At 39.7% G+C, this 20,177-nt stretch overlaps 1 protein-coding gene across 1 annotated transcript in view; it reads right to left on the bottom strand.

Annotated features, from left to right (window-relative positions):
- Nucleotides 1-20,177, bottom strand: part of LOC122808690 (alpha-2-macroglobulin-like) — a 1,814,690-nt gene that overhangs the window by 1,351,519 nt on the left and 442,994 nt on the right. The window contains exon 11 of the mRNA XM_044079678.1: nucleotides 15,110-15,268. Within this exon, the coding sequence (XP_043935613.1) occupies nucleotides 15,110-15,268 (159 nt within the window). The remainder of the gene's footprint in view (nucleotides 1-15,109; nucleotides 15,269-20,177) is intronic.

Raw genomic sequence — 20,177 nt, 5'->3', positions numbered from 1 at the left:
AACAATAATGTGTTGTGAAGCCAATTAGAGCACATTAGATGTGTCCAGTGGACACGTGTGAAATAAACAGCTATGTGTGGGGCAACATTTTTTTTTTTTTTGGGAACAGACTGACCTTTTTTTTAAAGTGAGAGTAGGATGTTTGGGGAGGATAGTAGGTATATTTGTGGAGGTTGGGTAGGAAGACAGACAAGACAGCATACAGGGGTGGTATATGACACATGTTGGGGGTAAACACCTTGGATGAGGAGGGGTGTTTGGGAATTGGAAACCCACGAGCCTCCAAATGGATACAGTGGTAATGAGGCCCCCACCCATGGACAGTCACCACTCTACCTTCACGGCCACGAAGGTAGCTGTGCTGGAGGCTGAGCAGTAGGGGCAGGCTGACCTTCAAAATGCACCATGCAGCCCTCAAGATGGTGTAGCAGACCTCCCAATTCTCTGTGGAGCTCACTACACACCAGACCACGGACCTGGCTTTGGGTGATAGGATCCTGTCTGTGCCCACGCCTTGGTGGGGACGAGCCCCATTCCCTGAGGTAGTTCCACTCAAAGCTGGTGCAGAACCAGCGGACGAGCAGACGAGGAGGTCCCAGGGTGGGTCCCAGATGTGTTGGCATCTGGTGCCATGACCAGATGAGGTGGGAGAAGTGGAGCCACTGGGATCGGCCTTCCCAGACGTGCTATGATATTGCAGTTTTAAAACATATGTTGGTTAGTAATGGTAAATACATTCCAGGATTAGTTATAACAGCATGCATGAGTATTCCACTTAACCCAAAACAACAGATTTGGAACATTTGCATAGCAAACAGAACACATTCATATATGGAACCACAGTGGGCATTACACCGGCATGCAGGTTACATTGATAGCAATAGGTCTCCAATGATAGTATTTGAACAGGGAACATTAATTAGAATACATTTCAACATTTGTAGAACAATAGGACACATATCCCAATGGTAGGTTTGGTGGAAAACATACCCATTCATGTATGTGTTTTGATTATTGGTGAAGATAAGGTGGGGGAGAGAGATAGATGTCAATTAACAAATGTAGATTCTTGCAGTGATCACAGCTTTAATGATCATTGGTCTAATCATTACTTTACAGGTATTATTACTATTACCTATGGCCTTGGGTTGGGCAGTGGTATGTTTGTACACAGTGTATAATTACAGCCTTCTTATAGTTACTTTATTTTATTTTATTATTTATTTATTTTACATTTGTTGACCGGGCTAGTCTAGCTGGATATATATCCATTTTCAGTAGAGGCCCGGGGAGAAAAGCTCCACAGATAACATAATAATGACAGACAGACATATTGTTAATAAAGACATACAAGAAAAATAAAAATATAAATCAATTTTGTTTATAAAATCAACATACATTAAGGAACTCAAACAGTTTAATATCATACATAATGTTTGGTCAGTTTCAAAGCATTTTACCTAGTACATAAAGGTTATGCAATAAGGCATTTGCCATATGGATAACAGTTGAAGCTCAGAAGGGTAGAGTAGTAGAAGGAGAATGTAAGATGAATAAAAGGGTAGAGGCAGGGGTTAGGAAGAGAGAGGAAAAGAAGGAAGACAGTCAGGAGGAGGTGGGAGAGATGGGAGAAGTAGGTCAGAGCATAGTGGGACAGCAAGGGAAAAGAAACAGGGTAGTTGCTAATTAATAAGCAAAAGAAGGGTAAAAGGAAAAGAGAGGGTGGTGAGAGGGAAGTTAGCCTGCAGTACTACAAGAACAAAGCCAGTGGTTTTGGAAGTAGAGTTTGATATGTTGTTTGAAAAGAGTTAAGGATGAGATTAGAGTTAACTCCTTGGGCAGCAAATTTCATGCTCTTCCTACAGTATTGGTGAAAAGAGAGTCACCAGCTACGTTGTGGGCCTTTATGGGTTTGGTCATAAGTTTACAAGAGGAACGAAGAGAGGTAAGATTGTTATAAGGGAGTAAAAGTTGTGAAAGTATAGGGGTGTTGGTAGGTTGGTACAGTAATTTGTGGGCAATAGTAAGTTGTGAGATAATAAGATAGTTTTGTAGTTCCAGCCAGCCTAAGTGTTTCAAATTGTGGCAGTGATGGGTTCTAAAAGGATTACCAGTGGCGAAGCGGGCAATGTTGTTGTAGCAAGTTGCTAGTTTGTTTAGGTTAGTTTTCTTGAGGTTGGTGAAGATAGGGGAGGCGTAAAAGAGAGTAGATATGAGATGGGAGTGAGCAATAGTAGCTCTAGTAGATGGGGTGAGAAATGGCTTAATACGGTATAATGAACCTATTTTTCTGTTAACTGATTTGATGGTGTTGTTGATGTGTTGGTCAAAAGAGAGATTGTTATCAATGGTTATTCCTAATAGTTTAGTTGTGGGGTCAGGAGAGATGACAGTGTTGTTGTTTGAGGAGATGGTGAAGTATAGTGGAGAGGTACGAGTGGTGGGGGTGAAGAGGAGAAGTTTGTTTTTTTTAGCATTGAGAAGTAGGTATCATCTAGTGTACCATGTTTCTACTGTGTTGAACATAGTTTGAGTTAGTGAGATTAGATCTGAACAGGAGGATGCTGAGCAAATGATAGTGGAGTCATCTGTGTATTGAATGCAGGTAGCTTGAGGAATTACAGAGTGGAGATCGTTAATATAGAGGGAGAAGAGGAGAGGACCAAGAATGGAGCCCTGAGGGACTCCAATAGTAATGGGCAGTAAGGAGGAGATGTGGTTTTCCCAACGAACGGCTTGTTGTCTGTTACTGAGGTATGACGTAAACCATTTGATGGCAAGGTTATCAAATGAGAGGGATTCAAGAATGCTAATTAAAGAAGAGTGGTTGACCATGTCAAAAGCTTTAGAAAGGTCAATGAATAAGGCAGAAGAGAATAGATTATTGTTGCGATTGCTGTTAATGGTATCTACAAAGGAAAGGAGGGCAGTGGTGGTGCTATGGTGAGGTCTAAAGCCATGTTGACAGTTAGCTATAATATTGTGAAGAGAGAGGTACTGTACAAGTTGCTGATGAATACATTTCTCCATCATTTTTGCTAAAGGAGAAAGAAGAGCAATAGGTCTGAAGTTAGAATAGTCAATAGAGTTACCACCTTTGTGTAGAGGGATTATATGAGAGATTTTCCAGATATGAGGGATGGTTCCCTCTTGGATGGTCCTATTTATGAGTATAGAAATTGGGTAAGCAATTTCTTTGGCTGCCTTTTGCAGAAAAAGGGAAGGGAGTTTGTCGGCAGAGGGGGTACAAGGTTTCAGTTTGAGAATAAGTTTATAGATGAAAGAGGTAGGGATGGGTTGTAGAGAGAAGTAATAGGAAGAGTTTACTTCATTATTAGGAGGATAGAAGTTATTAGTGTTTAATTGTCTAGCGAGAGATTGAATAGTTTCAGTAAAGAATGAGTTAAAAGCATTTGCAGTTTGGAGAGGGGTGTCTGGGTCAGCATTTAGTGGAGAGGGAGTTTTGGCTGTTCCTGGTAAAAGGAGTCTATTGATTGAGGACCAAAATTGTTTGGGTTTATTTAAGTTGGTTTCTTGTAGGTTGCAGTAGAACTTTCTTCTTTGTCGGTGAGTATAGCTTTTTTGGTAAGATTTCTAAGTTGGCGAAAGTGAAGAAAATCAGAGCTGATTCTATGGGATCTCCATTTGTTCCAGACCTTATTTTTAGAGAGGATTAGTTTTTTAGTTTCATTTGAGAGCCAAGGGGCTGTATTAGATTTTATTCTAATAGTACTCAGGAGCATGTTTGTCCAAAATAGAAAGGAAAGTAGAATTAAAGAATAATACTGCTTCATTAAGTGGAAGAGTCTTTAAGGGGTTCCAGTTACAAGTTCTGAGTTCGTTTTGAAATAAGTCGATTTTAAAGTGTTTAGTAGAACGTACTTGTCTTATATTAGGGAGGTGGAGATAATCAGTCTTCTCTCTTGTAATGTAAGTTAAGCAATGATCAATGAGGTCATCAGGCATAGTCCCTACTTTATATGTGATGTTAACTTTGTTTATGAGAATCCAGTCTAAAATAGACTGTTTCATACTTGACCTATTAAGCCTTGTTGTTGAGTTAATGGTTTGGGTAAAACCATTTAGGTTAATATGAGAGGTGGGATTGTCAGTATTAATAGTATTCCAGTCGATATTTAAGTCGCCAAGAATTATAGTTTCTTGGGGGTAGTTGATGGAAACCCAATTGAGAAAGTCTTCTACAACTGGTATATTGTTTCCAGGAGGTATGTATATGCAGATGATGTAAAGGGCTTTCTTAGCATTAAGTTGAAGTTTAGTGATGATGGCTTCTATTTTACTATCTTGGGTTGGACAAGCTGAAAGGGTAGAGATATTAAGATGATTCTTAAACAGTATTGCTACTCCATACACCCTTTCGCTTAGTACGGTCAAGCCTAAGTATATTATAGCCTTGTGGTATAATCTCAGTATCTTTAGTGGCTGGCTTTAGCCAGGTTTCAGAGAGACAGAGAATGTCAAAGCAGTGAGTATCTAGGAGGGTGTGTAGGTAGGGTACTTTGTTGTTTACGCTTCGTATGTTAAGATGTCCTATGAGGAGGGTATTATTGGTGAAAGGTTTAGATGCTTGCAAAGAAGGATATGCGGGGCCAGGGTTCGGGTGAATGTCACCATCTTGTAAGGTTGGATCATCAGGCTTAGATGTGAATTTGAATCTGAGAATGGTTAGAGTTCTTATTTTTCTATCTGAGGGTAGTGTGTAGGTGAGGTGAGAGTACCTATGATATTTGGGTAGGTGGTAACTAGGGGTGGATTTGGCATTAGAGAATGAAGTGTGAGAAGTGTAAGAGGAAGATGTATGTGTCTGTGAGTGTTTTGGCTGAAACAGGAGTGGGTACTCGATGAAGGTAAGGAGGTAGGTAGAGTAAAGAGTAGTTGAGAGTAGAATTGAGAGTAATAGCAGTGTGGATAAGTTGAGACTCATATTTATGAACAAGTAAGTTAGAGGTGGTTAAAGGGAAGAGGTAAAGGATTAGGGGTAGTCAGGAGGAAGTATATGTGTATAATACAAAGAAAGATAATATTCAGGTGAAAGAGGAGTTAAGGCTATCGAGGAAATATAAGGTAGAGGGAGGGGAGAATTGAGTGGAGAGATATAGAAGGAGTGGTAATAGAGGTAGCAGAGAGCTGGTAAGAATAGGATAGGAGGGCTATTATGTAAAAGAGGTAAGTGGGAGGAGGTTGTGGGGTGTGTGGAGGGGAGGGGAGTAGTTTGGCGGGAACGATGAGGATAGGATGACAGGGTAAGGGGCGGGACTAGAGAAGTATAAGGATAGGACCCCTGGGGTGGGTGGGAATTGGGGGTAGGGAGGGGAGCAGAGTGAGCCCGCAGGGCGAACAGAGCGGGAAGCACCAGAGGAGGAGAAAAGTGCGAAAGACAATCAGAAAAGAGTGAGCATACAGAGGGTAAGTTTAACTAGTTTATCAGAGATGTGAGGATAGGGAAGGTAGGTGGAGGAGAGGAGGAAGGGCAGTGAGAGGAGCAGAGAAGAGGAGTTAGAGGGTAGAATGCAAAGGAGTAAGACAGAGGAGGAAGTGAGAGACTTCAGAATGGGAGTAGAGTAAAGCTGAGTAAAGGAAAGGAAAGCAGAGAGGTCCGAAAGTAGAGAGGAGAGAGCAGAGGACTGGAGGTAGAGGGCTAAAATCAGGGAGATAAGGAAGGAGGGGAATGGTAGAGGGAACAGTAAGATGTAGAGGAGGACCACCAAGTGGTAGACAGACTGGAGAAGTTGAGACTCCAAGGGAGAATCAGGGAGCGAGGTAAAGAGGTTCAGGAAGGACTGAAACAGCGGAGAAGGGGTAGAGGGTATGGAGAAAACTAGGAGTGTAAGCAGTATGGTAGAGGGGGTAGTGGCTGCTGGCTAGTCTGGCAGGGAAGCGCATGCACCTGGTAGTAGCAACTTATTAATAGTGCAGCATTACTACAGTACACATACTTTCTTGGAAGCTTGTGGTAGAAGGACTCAAGGAACAGAAGGTGTTATAGTTGCAGGTTAATGGTTCTTTGGAGTCGGTTCTTGGTCAGAGAGTTCAGGAGGGTATGTTTCAGCAGGTTAGTGCAGGGTGGGCAGGGGCCCAAGTTTCTTGGAAGCTTGTGGTAGAAGGACTCAAGGAACAGAAGGTGTTATAGTTGCAGGTTAATGGTTCTTTGGAGTTGGTTCTTGGTCAGAGAGTTCAGGAGGGTATGTTTCAGCAGGTTAGTGCAGGGTGGGCAGGGGCCCAAGTTTCTTGGAAGCTTGTGGTAGAAGGACTCAAGGAACAGAAGGTGTTATAGTTGCAGGTTAATGGTTCTTTGGAGTCGGTTCTTGGTCAGAGAGTTCAGGAGGGTATGTTTATACCTTCTCTTACCTGAAAGACCTGTGGAGGGAATTTCTGTTAACACAACCTGACTGTTTTTACCCATATTCACATAGTCAGGATTACATATGTGCACGTATACTGTGTGTGTGTGTGTGTGTGTGTGTGTGTGTGTGTGTGTGTGTGTGTGTGTGTGTGTGTGTGTGTGTGTGTGTGTGTGTGTGTGCATGTATTTGTGTTCTATCGGTCACTCTGGTTGTTGGCAGCATGGAACAGTAACTGTGACAGCATGACACTGTTGAACATGTCTTGGGGGAGACCACTTGGTGTATGTACTTATCTTGCTGTCATTTGCAGCCTTGGGGTTGGACCGTGGATGTTGGGCACAGTATAACTACACCCTTCTTATAGCTTCTTTATTTCTTCTCTTACCTGGAAGACCTGTGAAGGAAATTTCTGTAAACACTACCTGACTGTTTATACACATATTCACAAAATCCTAACTGAAATTATGCATACAGCTTACTACCATTCCTGGGGATTTGAACCATGGTTGTTTCTGCTAAAACTACAATATGTTTGTGTTTCAACAGAACAAGCTATTGAAAAACTGCTGCCTTTTCTTTGAATGTTTTCTTTCTAATTCTCTCTCTTGGTTGTACAATCTAACCTTGTAATTACATCATTCGTATACATACATTCCTATACATACCTTTTGATGTAGGAGTGACATAGTGTGGAAAACAGTAGTTAACACAACCCTACTAAGCAGATATCAGATCTTGTTGTATGAAACATTTCATATTAGTTAATCTTGTGTCCTACATAGGCACTGTCAGATGAGACTTGATTGTTTAATGCTTTCAGAGCTATAGCTGCTGTGCATAACCTGTACACATTTCAATTCATACAATACCAGAGTAAACACAACCAGTCCAGGGTTTTGAATTTTATTGACAGGCAGTTACAGTTTTATTTATATATAACCTACATGAGACTATTACTGTAGTATTGTCTGGTTTATTCAGTACAAACCATACCCATGTTTAATACCTCCAGGTGACATTCTACTCCTTTATATTTGTTTGCTATGAATACTACAAGCTAGATTGTTATTCACCAGCCTAGTGGCACAGCCTTTGCAACCTGCTTGCATAGGCTTCCTGGTTCACAGCCCTCTCAGCTGGAGCTGTAAAGAAGATAGAGAAACATTTATGCACACCTATCCATCATATAGACAGGCTGGACTTTGGTAAACAGTTATTAATATGAATATTTACACATGCCTGGGACATCACCCCTCTGATGTGCTTCTTGGACCCACTGGTCCAAGAGCTCCTTCTTCCTCTGATTCAAGTTGGACCTGCTCACCAGTCCGAGGGATGCCAGTGGCACTGGTGAGATCATGGGTGAGACCTTCCCATACCTCCACTTTGTATTGGGAGCCTTGGTAATGGTTCTGTAGCAGTCTCACATCATGGTGTTTAACAAGGAGTCCTACCATGATCTTGGACTCCTGTATGCCCCAGAGCTGCACCCGAAAGCACATACCCTCTCAAACACCAGCCATACTGCCTACAGTGGGGAGCTATAACTGGTTATGAGCTGTATTCCTGCCTGTGAGGTTTAAATATGTCTGATTTTCCACCCTTTGCCATGACTGGATGGTTTTGAATATGCTAAGCTAAGCTTAGTGCCAGGGAAACCAGCTTAGCTGGTTTGAGCACTGCTTAGAGGAGTAGATGCTAAGCACTGCTTGCCAGAGTGCAAATCCACTTAGCTATGCTAGTTCTTGCTTAGAATTTACTTATAAGCAATGCTTATTCTGGCTAAGCATAGCTGAGCACAAGTTAACATTATTCAACTTTCATTTTACAGCCTATCAGCATTGTGGGATTGATTTCTCATAAATGACGTATTATGATATGCATGTTTACCTTCCGTTATATCCCCTATGTGCTTTCATTACAATACATTATTTTGTGGCTATGCTGTATGGGACACTTGTGTTTATGAGGGTTTCACATCTGTACTACACTGACACCTCACATTTGGATCTGCTACACTACCCTGGTTAACAAATATATATATATATATATATATATATATATATATATATATATATATATATATATATATATATATATATATATATATATATATATATATATATTATTCACTGCCTACTGATAACAAAATATATTTTCATGCTTTTATAGCAGATAAAAATGAATGCACTGAATGTGGACTTGAACCACAAATGCCAGCTTGCTAAGCAAAAGCTCTAACCACTACATTATTTTACTTTACACTGCTTTGGCTGTATATTTCTATTTAGCTCAATGGGATGTGTAAGCTAGGCTGAGCATAGCTGCACGACTCTCACTCTCGCTCAGCTATGCTTAAACTATTGTGGACAGAAAAAAAAGAATTACATATGTGTTTTATTTTTATTTACTCTGGGGGTTTGCACATTGCTTTCTGCACCATTATCTGTGCATTACTCTTACAAACTTAGAAAGTTGATAGACTAACAGGCTTTGATGTAGCATGACTTTTTTAGCATTGACTGTTTGCTGGTTTTATTTCAGTGTCCTCAGACACTGAAATTATTTATTTTACATTTCAGTGTCTGTGGACACTGAAATACTGCCATAATATTAGAGCTACGCTCTAATATTATGCCAGTAAAGCATAGAAAGTGCCATATGGCAAGTTCTGAGTGCAGGGGGTGGGTGTTTAGTGTCCGTGCACTGCACAGACACACCCCATGTGCTCATACATGGATCGTGTCCATGTAGAGCATACAGTAGTGTACCTCTATTAATATGCAAGGCACACTGCTACTCTACACGGCCATGATATTCCTATTCCTGCACGGAGGTTAATGAAACCTGGGGTGCCCTTTTTTGGAAGCAGTTGTAAAGTCTTCCTGTCTGTACTAGCCATGGAAAATGGTTCTCATTTTCAGTTTCTGCATGCTCTGTCCCCTCTGTGTTATAATTATTAAGAAGAGAACAACTCAATGAACTTCTTTTACATTTGTTACCACTCTTAACTTAAATAGTTTTTAGTAAAATCTTTTTAAAAATGGAGACCATTTTTGAAATTCTTTCAAGTAAATTGTCTATCACAATTATAGTTATTCAGTTCATGATGGTGCTTTCTGTTTTTTATTTAGTAATTCAGTTTCTAGTGTGGACAATGTATTTGGCAATAAGTTAAACTGCATAGAAAAATCCTTATGTGTCTGTAGAGTTAAAGAAGCCTTAACTTTTTTAATCTATCAGTCTGTAGTCTCTAAATTTGCCATTCATAAAACTCAATTAAAATGCTTTTTTTGTGAGTCAAGAGACCAACACAGATAGGAAAACAAATTTAAACACGTACTGTTAATATTTCCTTAGACTCAGTTTTTACAGATTTAACTGTTGCTTCTAAGAAAATATGTGGTTTGGCACAAGAGACTACATTAAGGCCTTTAAGGCATCCAACATAAAGTCTAGGGGACTGTGTATTATTCTAGACCCCGGTGTGGAAGATGGAGACAACATTCTGAAAAACAATAATTTGAACTAGTACAACAAACAGCTTCAACTATGTTTGTGAATATTCTAATTCAATAAAAATTTAGCTTGCACCCCTGACATATTATAAAGAACATTATTTTTTTTACAACTCTTTAGACTTAAAAGAATATGTTCCTGTAACGATGATTATGTTAATTTTTTACCAAGACTTGATACAAATGTTTATACAAGGGGGTTATAAGACTAGTACGGTTAAGGCAGTTGAAGGAAAGAGTGATCACAAAGTTAGGAGTGAATTATTGGAATATGCTGAAAAATATAAGTCTGAAACCACAATTAGATTTCTCACCATTTTTGGGTCAAATGACAGACCACTAGCATCTCTCATACATAAATACTAGGACCTTCTTATGAACGAACAACAAATGCAGGCATTTTACCTGGCAGGAGCAAGTTTACATATAGAAAAGGAAAATCTATTAAGCAATAATGTAATCATTATAAAGAGGCTATTGATTACGGGAAATGTCCCAACCAGTTGAATCTACAGGGGGGACATGAAAGGGGGTGCTCATCATGTGGACATCCTGCAGCCTGTAATGTAGTAAAAAAAATATTTCTTTTCTGTTAACAAATACAAAGTTTATGACATTAATACTTAAATAAATGTCAGAGTGAATGGATGATTTATTTAGTTACCTTCACATGCTTAGTGTTCTATTTAGGGAAACATCTAGAAATTTTAACTCATTCCCTCCAATGAATCTCTGGTAGTTTGCACTATAACTTGCAATGGGGGGAGCCTAAGCTTTTTGATAGAAATAAATTATGACCTTAGATTTCAAACAAATGTTCATGTCTCTGGGACCATTGGAGTTACTAAAGAAGTGTAAACAGCAAACCCTTCAGCACAGACTGCTTATATAATGGTAGTATTATTTAAGGTCTAGGTCTTAAACTGGATTTTATGTCATAGTATACATAGTAACTAGTAAGTCTGCAATATTTTGTAAAGAACTTACCACATGTCAAGAACAACTCAGGTTTTGTGATGCAGCTGACAGCTATTATATGAGGCTAAACAGCACAGTCCATGTTACTGATTTGTTGGGATATTTAGAAAAACATTAACTTTATGATAATGTAAATAAATATTACATGAACTATAATTAATATTGCTTTGCTTGCACTAGACAGTGGTCAAATATCAATACAGTTGCATTTGCAATTGTATAAGCTTTAAGACAAAACATTTTAATTCTTTTGTGTGTAGCATAGTTATGGAATTACTGATTCAATTATTAACAAGCAATATTTGATGCCTAGAAACGTCAGTAGGGTGCAACTTCAGAGACACCTGAAGGCGTTGTTAAGGTACTATAAGTTAAAACATGAATGTCTGAACATCTTAGCAACATTGCATGCAATTAACAAAGTTCACTTCCTAAATGTGTCTAAGCACCCTAATGCTGCTTTTAGGTTTAGTAGGATAGATGGAATATCTGTAAAAGGTCCAAAGAAATTAGTCTGGCAACAGATTTTGGACATAAAAGAAAAATGAGAGATTGTCATGTTGGGTGCTTTGTTTACACCTTGTTTAAATAAACATATTTAAGATAAAGTTTTCTCAAAATTCATAAATTCACTCATAGCTATATTTGTTCTTATCAAGTATTTATGTATGTATTTTCTATGCGATGATGTATTTATTATGGTATTTATTTATGAACTTTGCACTTAAGTTTGCATGTACTGATCACTGTTTGATGGTGTCATCATTAGGAGGTAATATAATGCAGTCATTTTGGTCTGGACAGATTACATACTGATCTAGGCCTTGTGCTGAAATCAGTTTATTTGTGCAACAATGCAACAAAAATAAATTCAATTATTTGAGTGCTGCAGTGTGTATTTTTGTGCTGGATTGCACTATTGATAAGGGATATTTTCCCACAAGAATGGCCTCTCAGGAGGAGTGGATAGGTAGTCTTTCCAAAAGGTTACCACAGATGGACCTGTATTTATTAAATACACAAAATAACACTTGCCAAAGTGGAGGCATAGGAAGGAAGCTTTAGGTTGAGAAGGGAGTCTATGGTTAGGGACTCATTGGGGACTTTAGGTTTAGGGTGCTAGAAGGGAGTTTTAGGGATATGGAATGATCAGCGACATTAGATTTAAGGAGCAGGAAGGGAGTATTAGGCTCAGGCAGTAAGAAGAGAGGTTATGGTTAGGGAATGGAGTTTTGCAGCTAGGCTTAGTGCTGGGGAGTGGAGATTTAGGTTAAGAGAGGTGAGTGCTATAGCTAGGTTTAGGGACTGGTTTGAAGTTTTAGGGTTAGAGTTATGGATATGGTAGAGCAATGCAGTGCAGTAAGGTCACGTGATAGCAGGGTTAAGTAATTAACTAAGACCAGGTTAGTGAGAGTTATGGGGCATTTACAAAGTTAGAGTAAGTGGCAGCAATCATGTATGACACAAGCTACTTAGTACACAAGCTACTTACAAGTAAGAACTTGAAGTGGGACCCCAGCTAAACTAAACACATGATGAAACCAAACTTTGTATCAGTTCCAAACTTTGTATCAGTTACCTGTAGTTAAGATAAGAAAAAAATTCTGGATAATTACATTTTTCAAAAATGGATTTCAATCATCTTAAAAATGTTCCTAAAATTCCTCTGCCAAGGCTATTTCAGAACTCACAATGCTATTATAAGGGCTAATGGTCCTCAATATGCAGCAAAAAATGAAGAAATATTATCCAAAGAACTCCAGAACAGACTCCAGAACAATTAGAAGTATGTATTAAAGCAGGCTGGAACAGCACCTTAGTACTTCAGATCATACAAATCCTTCAAGAGGAATAAATTATTAACATTTATTATGGTTTGTCTAGTCATAGCATTATGAGTGAACTAAAGAATTAGTTGTAACCAAATCAGAAAGGTCCACCATGAGGAGTGATAGTATAAAACATTACTAGTTTCATTTGAAAAGTGTTCATCTTTATAATAGCAGCAATATATCTACATTGACCATAAAAAGGAACCCAGATTATTCACAGAAACATAAACCTTTTTAAAATATTAGTTTACATAATATTACATGTCATAATAACAGTCAGCTGCAGCAGTATAGAGGGATAAAGCCCTGACTACAGTGCTGCCGATCTGAGTTTGATTAACAGCCTGGGTGTTTGGCAAGGCCAGCTTGGACGATTGGTGTGCTTATTGTATGGGGAGAGGAGTGTAGCTAGCTGCAGGTTTTAGCAGCCCTTTAGTGGAAGGGGAGGCAGGCTGGCAGTTTAAGGTCATGTAGGTGATAATCCAAGCCACTGATCAGTAGAAGTCCTCATACCTGCATAAAGGAAGGTGTTGCAGCTATCACATTGATAGAGGTTGTACCCCCCCCCCACACACACACGCACTGAGGAAAAGGCTTAGACTAAATAAAAAATATACTCATTGCCAGGATGCCAGTCAGAATACAAGAAACCTCCATGGGTGGCTAAATGATGCCTCCCCTGGCAACTCTGAAAAATAAAGTTGAGTCCAGGTAAGGAAGCCTGATAGTTATCAGGCATGGAGGCAAGAAGAATAAAGATGAAAAATGTCATAATAACAACTATATGCATGCTAACCATCCCCCTGCCCTTGGTCTGCCCTCATAAACTGTTTACTCCAAACTTTTTGGGAGCTGTCGGTCATACCAAATAATAAAATGGATTCAAACAAGCATGCAAAGTAGGGGAAAGAAAAATCTGCATTTACAAGTCGAGCATTGGGACTTTTGTGACATGTTTAAGCAGCAAGTAGTCTGAGCCTTGAAACTGTGCTTTTGTCATTCAACTTGATGTTTTCATTATCAAAGCAATAAGTCAACTTCCTTTGTTCATCATTTGCACTTGAGGAGAAAGAACAGCCTAAGCACAGGGATATGGCTTATTGCAAAAGGAATGAAGCACATACTCCTACATGCTGTTTTAGACTTTGCATAGGTTCATAGGTTGGTACTAGGCTATTGGCCCTATGGCCTATACAAGCCTAGCCATAACAATTCCCTGGCTATTTCTTCCCACACTATTTACTTCCCTGGAACCCTAACTAGCAGGGCGACTGACGTGATCCCCGGGGTGAATTTCCTTTCTCCCATCCAATCGTCAAGTTCCTTTTTAAGAGGGCCAAAGAGGCACTCTGCTTGACATTTATGGGCAATCTATTCCAGAGTCAGGGGAATCTCTGGGTCAGGAACCTATCCCTCCAGCATGTTTTGTTTATTGTGATTATAAGGTTTAGATCCCTGGAGCATGTGGCTCTGAGGGATTGGGATTTCTTTAAGTGTAGCATGTCCAACAGCTCTGGGTTTGACTTGGCCTTGTATGTTAAGCAGAGATCGCTTCTGAGTATACGATATGCGACAGAGTATAGCTGGAGTTTTTTAAGGCGGTCAGCGTAGGGCATCTGCTTTAGGCCTGTGCAGATTCTCTTCATCAAGGTCTGATTTTCTAAATGACTGGCAGCCTAGTATTTTATATATATATATATATATATATATATATATATATATATATATATATATATATATATATATATATATATCGAGAGAGAGAGAGGGAGAGAGAGTAAAATATGAACAGATATAAATACACACACACACTTACACAGACACTCTCTGACATGCACACATGTAATTACAGACTTAAACAACAAAGGGTAACACATTCTGCTGTATAAGTACACGACTTGCAGTCTTCAGTAATATATCAGTGGCAACCTGCAGCTATAGTTCCTGTCAATGTTTATCTTTGGGGCCCATATTTGTCATGCATACATTTTGTCCTCATTCTTTCACTGCAGCTTTTTGAAGTAAATCTCTGACTGACCAACGAAACATATGCTATCACTTTATTCAAACATGCATGAAGTACAATGCCTATTGCTCTGATGAAAAATTCAAACATGCAAAAGGAGACAGAGATACTACACACCTGTGGAATCAGGGTTGGCAAGTGCAGTGCTACAACTGGGCCTTTGGAGGATTCAACTCATAGTACACTGTCAAGAGGAGCCTTGTTAATGAAAGACTTCTGTTTTAGGTCATATAACAGAAAAGAATACATGGCTTTCATAATGGTGGGAGGTCATAAAACTAGATATCAGCTTTCTAAAGACAGGATATGATGCTTACCAGGCAGATTATTGACTAGAACACTTTAGTAAGGAAAAACCTGCGTCAAAATAATTTGTAATTTAATACTTACTGACAGCTGAACTGTTTCACCTTTCCATGTTGTAGTATTATATGAAAAATAGACATATCCTTTGAAGTCAGTTGTAAGTGTTTCACATGTAGTTGAATCGATACATAATGTGATATTTTTATCTACCTTTGGTGAACCACGTATGTCTTCTACCTTGACCTGTTTTGAAAGATATGACAATAGTATGTAATGTACACCAGACCACAACTACCTCAGATATATTCTAAATTCTATTAAAATATTCTCAGTTCATTTGTTTTATATAAAGACTACCAGACAGTGAGTATGACAGGATAACTTTTTACAGTGGAACAGGTTCAGTTGACCCAGTCTGGTGATGCTGTCAAGGTATGCATTTAGGTTAGGAAACTTGGGAAGCAAAAGTAGTAATAAATTTCATTTCGCAATCTAATAAAATCTGTAGGATTCCTATTTAGAAATACAAGAAAAGATAAAGCACTTTCACTCAGGCAAATAATTATAGTAGTCTTTGAAATGATTCAGATATAAGTGCTATACTATACTATACTATACTATACTATACTATACTATACTAAGGTCTATATTACAATGTCGAACTCACAGGAGTTTGAACGTTGTAATATCAAACCCAAAAGTACGAAATACGAAAATAGCAAAGCCAGGGACATTTTTGGGGCTTTGCTATTTTCTCCACTGTGGTGCAATCTCATAGTTGGTATATTTAAATAGGGGTGTGTGGGAGGCACAGCCACCCATGTTAGGGGGTGTGGGAGTGAAGCCCCCCACTTTAGTTTAAGTTTAAAGTGTAAGGTTTTTTTTTGTTACAGAACAGTGATTCTTTTTTCCCCTGGGAAAAAAAAAATCGCTGTTCTGTGTTTTCATTATTATTGGGTTTCAAACTTTACAGTTTGATATTGCAACGTTCGAACTCCTGTGAGTTCGATGTTGTAATATAGACCCACTATACTATACTATATTCTTGCAACGTGTGTGAATCTACAGGTAATACTTGGCTAAAACAAATTAGCTTCTTTGTGGTAGCTCATATTTAAGCTCTCGTGAAACTCAGACAGGAAAGAGACCATTTTACACTTGTTAATTGCAACCTTCCTGTTTACTGAGTGCAAAATTAAAAAAAAAAAAGGTAAATAAAGAAAATAAAAGTGACATGCCTATGTGTGTATACCTACATGCATATCCGTGTGCATGAGAAAGTCAGAATGTGTGTGTGTGTGTGTGTGTGTGTGTGTGTGTGTGTGTGTGTGTGTGTGTGTGTGTGTGTGTGTGTGTCAGAGACAGAGAGAGAGGGAGAGAGAGACAGAAAGTGCTGACTGCAATAAACAGTCCATCAACACTCATTCCTTGAAAAATAAAAAGTATGAATCTGTAATCCCTGACATTATTGACTGATTTTAATCCTCGATGATTTACCAGCAAATCAAACATGTTGTGAGGAAATGATAAGGTCTATGCAGCAAAATCAGAGACAGTTAAGAGGAAGGGTTACAATTACCAGATCGCAGACGCAGTTTATTGAATGTGCCTTGATGGAACCAAAAAGTGACAAAAGGCAAAATAGTGAAGCGGCTTTTCAGCTAATTCATTCCCTGGGAAAGAATTTGCTTGGCTTCTTTCAATACTTTGCCATTTGTGGCACAGTAGTGCGATCTCAGAGTTGGCATATTTAAAGTAGGGGGTGTGCGGAGCACAGTCCCCCACATTATGTAATGTTTTAAAGTTTTTTTTTTTTTTTTTTATTTTGGAACAGCATTTTTTTTCCCCTTGGAAAAAATCACTGTCCTGAGGTTTCGACGTAAGCTTTTGCTTACATGGGGTCGATTATTTATCATTCACTTTTGTAAGCATGCAATAATATAATATAGACCCAAGAGGAATGGGGTGAAAGGATTGCAATGCTCTGCATTCTATGATCTTGTTTTTTAATGAGTTTGCTCACAATGAAACATTTGAGGTGAATTCACTGAACAAAGTGAATGCAATTGCTGTGTGTGTGTGTGTGTGTGTGTGTGTGTGTGTGTGTGTGTGTGTGTGTGTGCGTGTGTATGTGTGTGCGTGCTTGCGTGCATGCGTGTGCATGTGTATGTGTGTGTGTGTGTGTGTGTGTGTGTGCGTGTATGTGTGTGTGTGTGTGTGTGTGTGTGTGTGTGTGTGTGTGTGTGTGTGTGTGTGTGTATGTGTGTGTTTGTGTGTGTGGTATAGACATTAATAAATTATATAAATGATATTTAGGGTGTAAAATATTACCATTAGCAACAACAATTACATATGCTACAAAAAGTCTGCAACATTAGGCAGAGGAACTATTTTACATCAAAACTACAAAAAAGTATACAGTAAAAAAAAAATAAAAAAACAATTCAGTTTTTGAGTCCATTCTGTTAATACAATAATGTCTTCTGGGAGGGGTTATCATGAAGTAATCCCGTTCCAGGGCATCATAATACCCCTGTGTGTGTTAATTCCCAGATAACTCTCTTCTGCTTGTCACAACTACATAAACACAGAATCGTCTGATGAAAAAGATATGACAAAGAACTCAGAAAAATTGCTTATGGTACTTTGTAAGGACCAAATAGCATCATCAAAATAGAGCTGTTCAGTCCAATATATGATTAGCTATGCAGTAGGTGGGACGTTGTGCAATGGATCTGAATAAGAAAATAATTTACCGGAGAACAGAAAACACATTGCCCAAAGAGTACAACAACGCTGCTCTGGGTTGTGTGATCTCATGAGTCCAGCAGCATGCATATAGTGTGCTTACAATAATGCGTGTTCACACCTGCAATGACACACCACTACAGTTCCGACTGTGAGCCTAGAAGAGCAAAATCCCGCCCGCTTTTATTTTATACATCGAAAGGAAAAGATTATTCAAGACAGGCATAAAGGGAGAAGAGAAAACACAAGAATATGTAGAAGGTTAAGGAAAAGGGAAAGCTAGCATGGGAAGTAGGGAAGTAAGTATATTGTTTGTGGGGCAGGTGCCCCTTTTATTATACTTTGAGGAACTGTAGAGGGGTAGGGGAAATAGCATAGAGAGGGTGTAGATAAAAAGAAGGTATAGGAATGACAACAGAGGTAGATAAACCAACAGAAAAGACAAAGGCTAAAAGGGAATTGCTGGCATAAATGGGGATGGGATTACAAAGGAGCGGCACTCAGGCAGAAAGAAGACAGTTGGTTATGGAGATGATTGAAGGGCTACAAACCAGGGAGGGAAATAAAACAAAAGGAAAGGGAACCCTCAGACATGGGATAGGGTGAAGTGATGACTGAGTGTCACACTGCACAATGCCCCATCTCACCTGACATCAGTCATTTCACAAACACCCTCATGGCTGGGCCAAGCTATCATTTGCCAGGCACATGCATGACTCTGTATGTCACACAAGGATATGCCCCCAGCTTCCATTGGGGATGTCTAGCCACATCAGTCCAACAAGGCCATCACCAAGTCTTTCTCTTTCTGCAAGATGACATTCCAAAGCCCCCCCCCCCCCGGGACACCTACTGATAGGAAACCTGCACTCCCGCACAAAACCAGCAGAGATAAACCACAAAAGGTAGCAGGGAGCCCTTGTCACCCACTGCTGGATAACAGACATCACATCTGGGGTTGATGGCAAGGGAGGTGCAGTTGCAGTGGCTACTACCATATCATTTTCACTGCTGTGGACAACACTGTATAAAATATGAACACGAATGGAGAAAAAACATCAACAGATGACATACTTAGACTAGCCACATTGTGCATCAAACACAGGTTCACCAAGTAGCAGTAAATTCACAGCAGAAAACAGCTATCATCATATGCAGAGTTGGATAGGACCACAGTCACAGTTGTAAGTGTGCATGTTGAGGTGGGGATGGGGCCTGTCTCATGGATGGGTGAGTGTCAGAAGCCAGGAAAGCTAGTCAGAGAGGTAGTGGTGTCACCACTGTGGCATGACTTGGCAGAAGTGGGCACTGCTGATGTGTGTGGAAGGGTGTACATGGGCACAGCTCCAGCTAAACATGTAGCACCATGCTGTGGTCTGATGGCTATGTCTAGGGCTCCTGCAGGGCATGTGTTTGCTAATCATGTTGATGTCACAGTCCATGAAGGGTGGTCTCTCCATAGGCACAAGCCATAGAATGAACATTATATGGATGCTCTGTGAGTAGGAATAACCTAATATTGTGTCTGCAGTCTCAGCATGAACATGCCATCCATGTCTATGACCATGGCATCCCACAGTGCCATCAACACTGCATGGAGGTACTGCAGTGGTGATACTATGGGACCTAGACTGCACCTTTCCCCTAGATTTGAACAAGCCACGAGAAAGACAATGACAGAACTGGAAGACCACATAAGGACATCATACAGACTGCATACAATTCTGACCAGCTTGCTATGGCTACATTTGTCTCTGCCTGTCCCTGTATAATAGCCCTGCACAAACACTGAGTAGGGGTCATTGAGGTATGAGGATCAGGAGGGGTAATACACATGGCACTACCAGTCATCAGTAAGCTGACCATCCCACCTTCCTCACACTCATTGGAACTGATGACTCTACCACCTCTGAAGAAGACAGCACTGCCTGGGCTGATTGAGTACTTGACTGATGTCATCATTGATCCAGACAGTTCCCTGAGATCAGTTATGGATGAACTTGACATTACAGCACATCTGTGGAAACACATAAGCATACCTAAGCATATCAATGCACCCTTCACCAACACCTACAGCCCAGTATAGGTAAACCTCTATAACAAGAGTGCCATGCAAAATCTACAGGTGACATACCTTGAGAAGAATGTACCTATGACAACAAAGAAGTAATACATGCTAATTCTGTGGCCTTGAGACAAACTGTTAGTACAAATTGTCTCACTTGTTATGACATATTCACCCAGGGTATCGCCAACTGTTATTTGAAGTTGTCTATGCAGTTCTGCTCACAAGTCTAGTATCCCATTATGGAAAAAGGAGCTTTCTGGTCCCTCAGAAAAATGTCAGGGATTTTTCCATGTCTGTTAATGCTGAATGTGTTGGTGGATCCCCACATGTGGTGTG

This window comes from Protopterus annectens, chromosome 8.part0 (assembly GCF_019279795.1).
Source record: "Protopterus annectens isolate FY-2018-M chromosome 8.part0, PAN1.0, whole genome shotgun sequence".
Taxonomy (NCBI): domain Eukaryota; kingdom Metazoa; phylum Chordata; order Ceratodontiformes; family Protopteridae; genus Protopterus; species Protopterus annectens.
The sequence above is the reverse complement of the archived record's forward strand: the minus strand, read 5'-3'. Positions and strand labels throughout refer to the sequence as shown.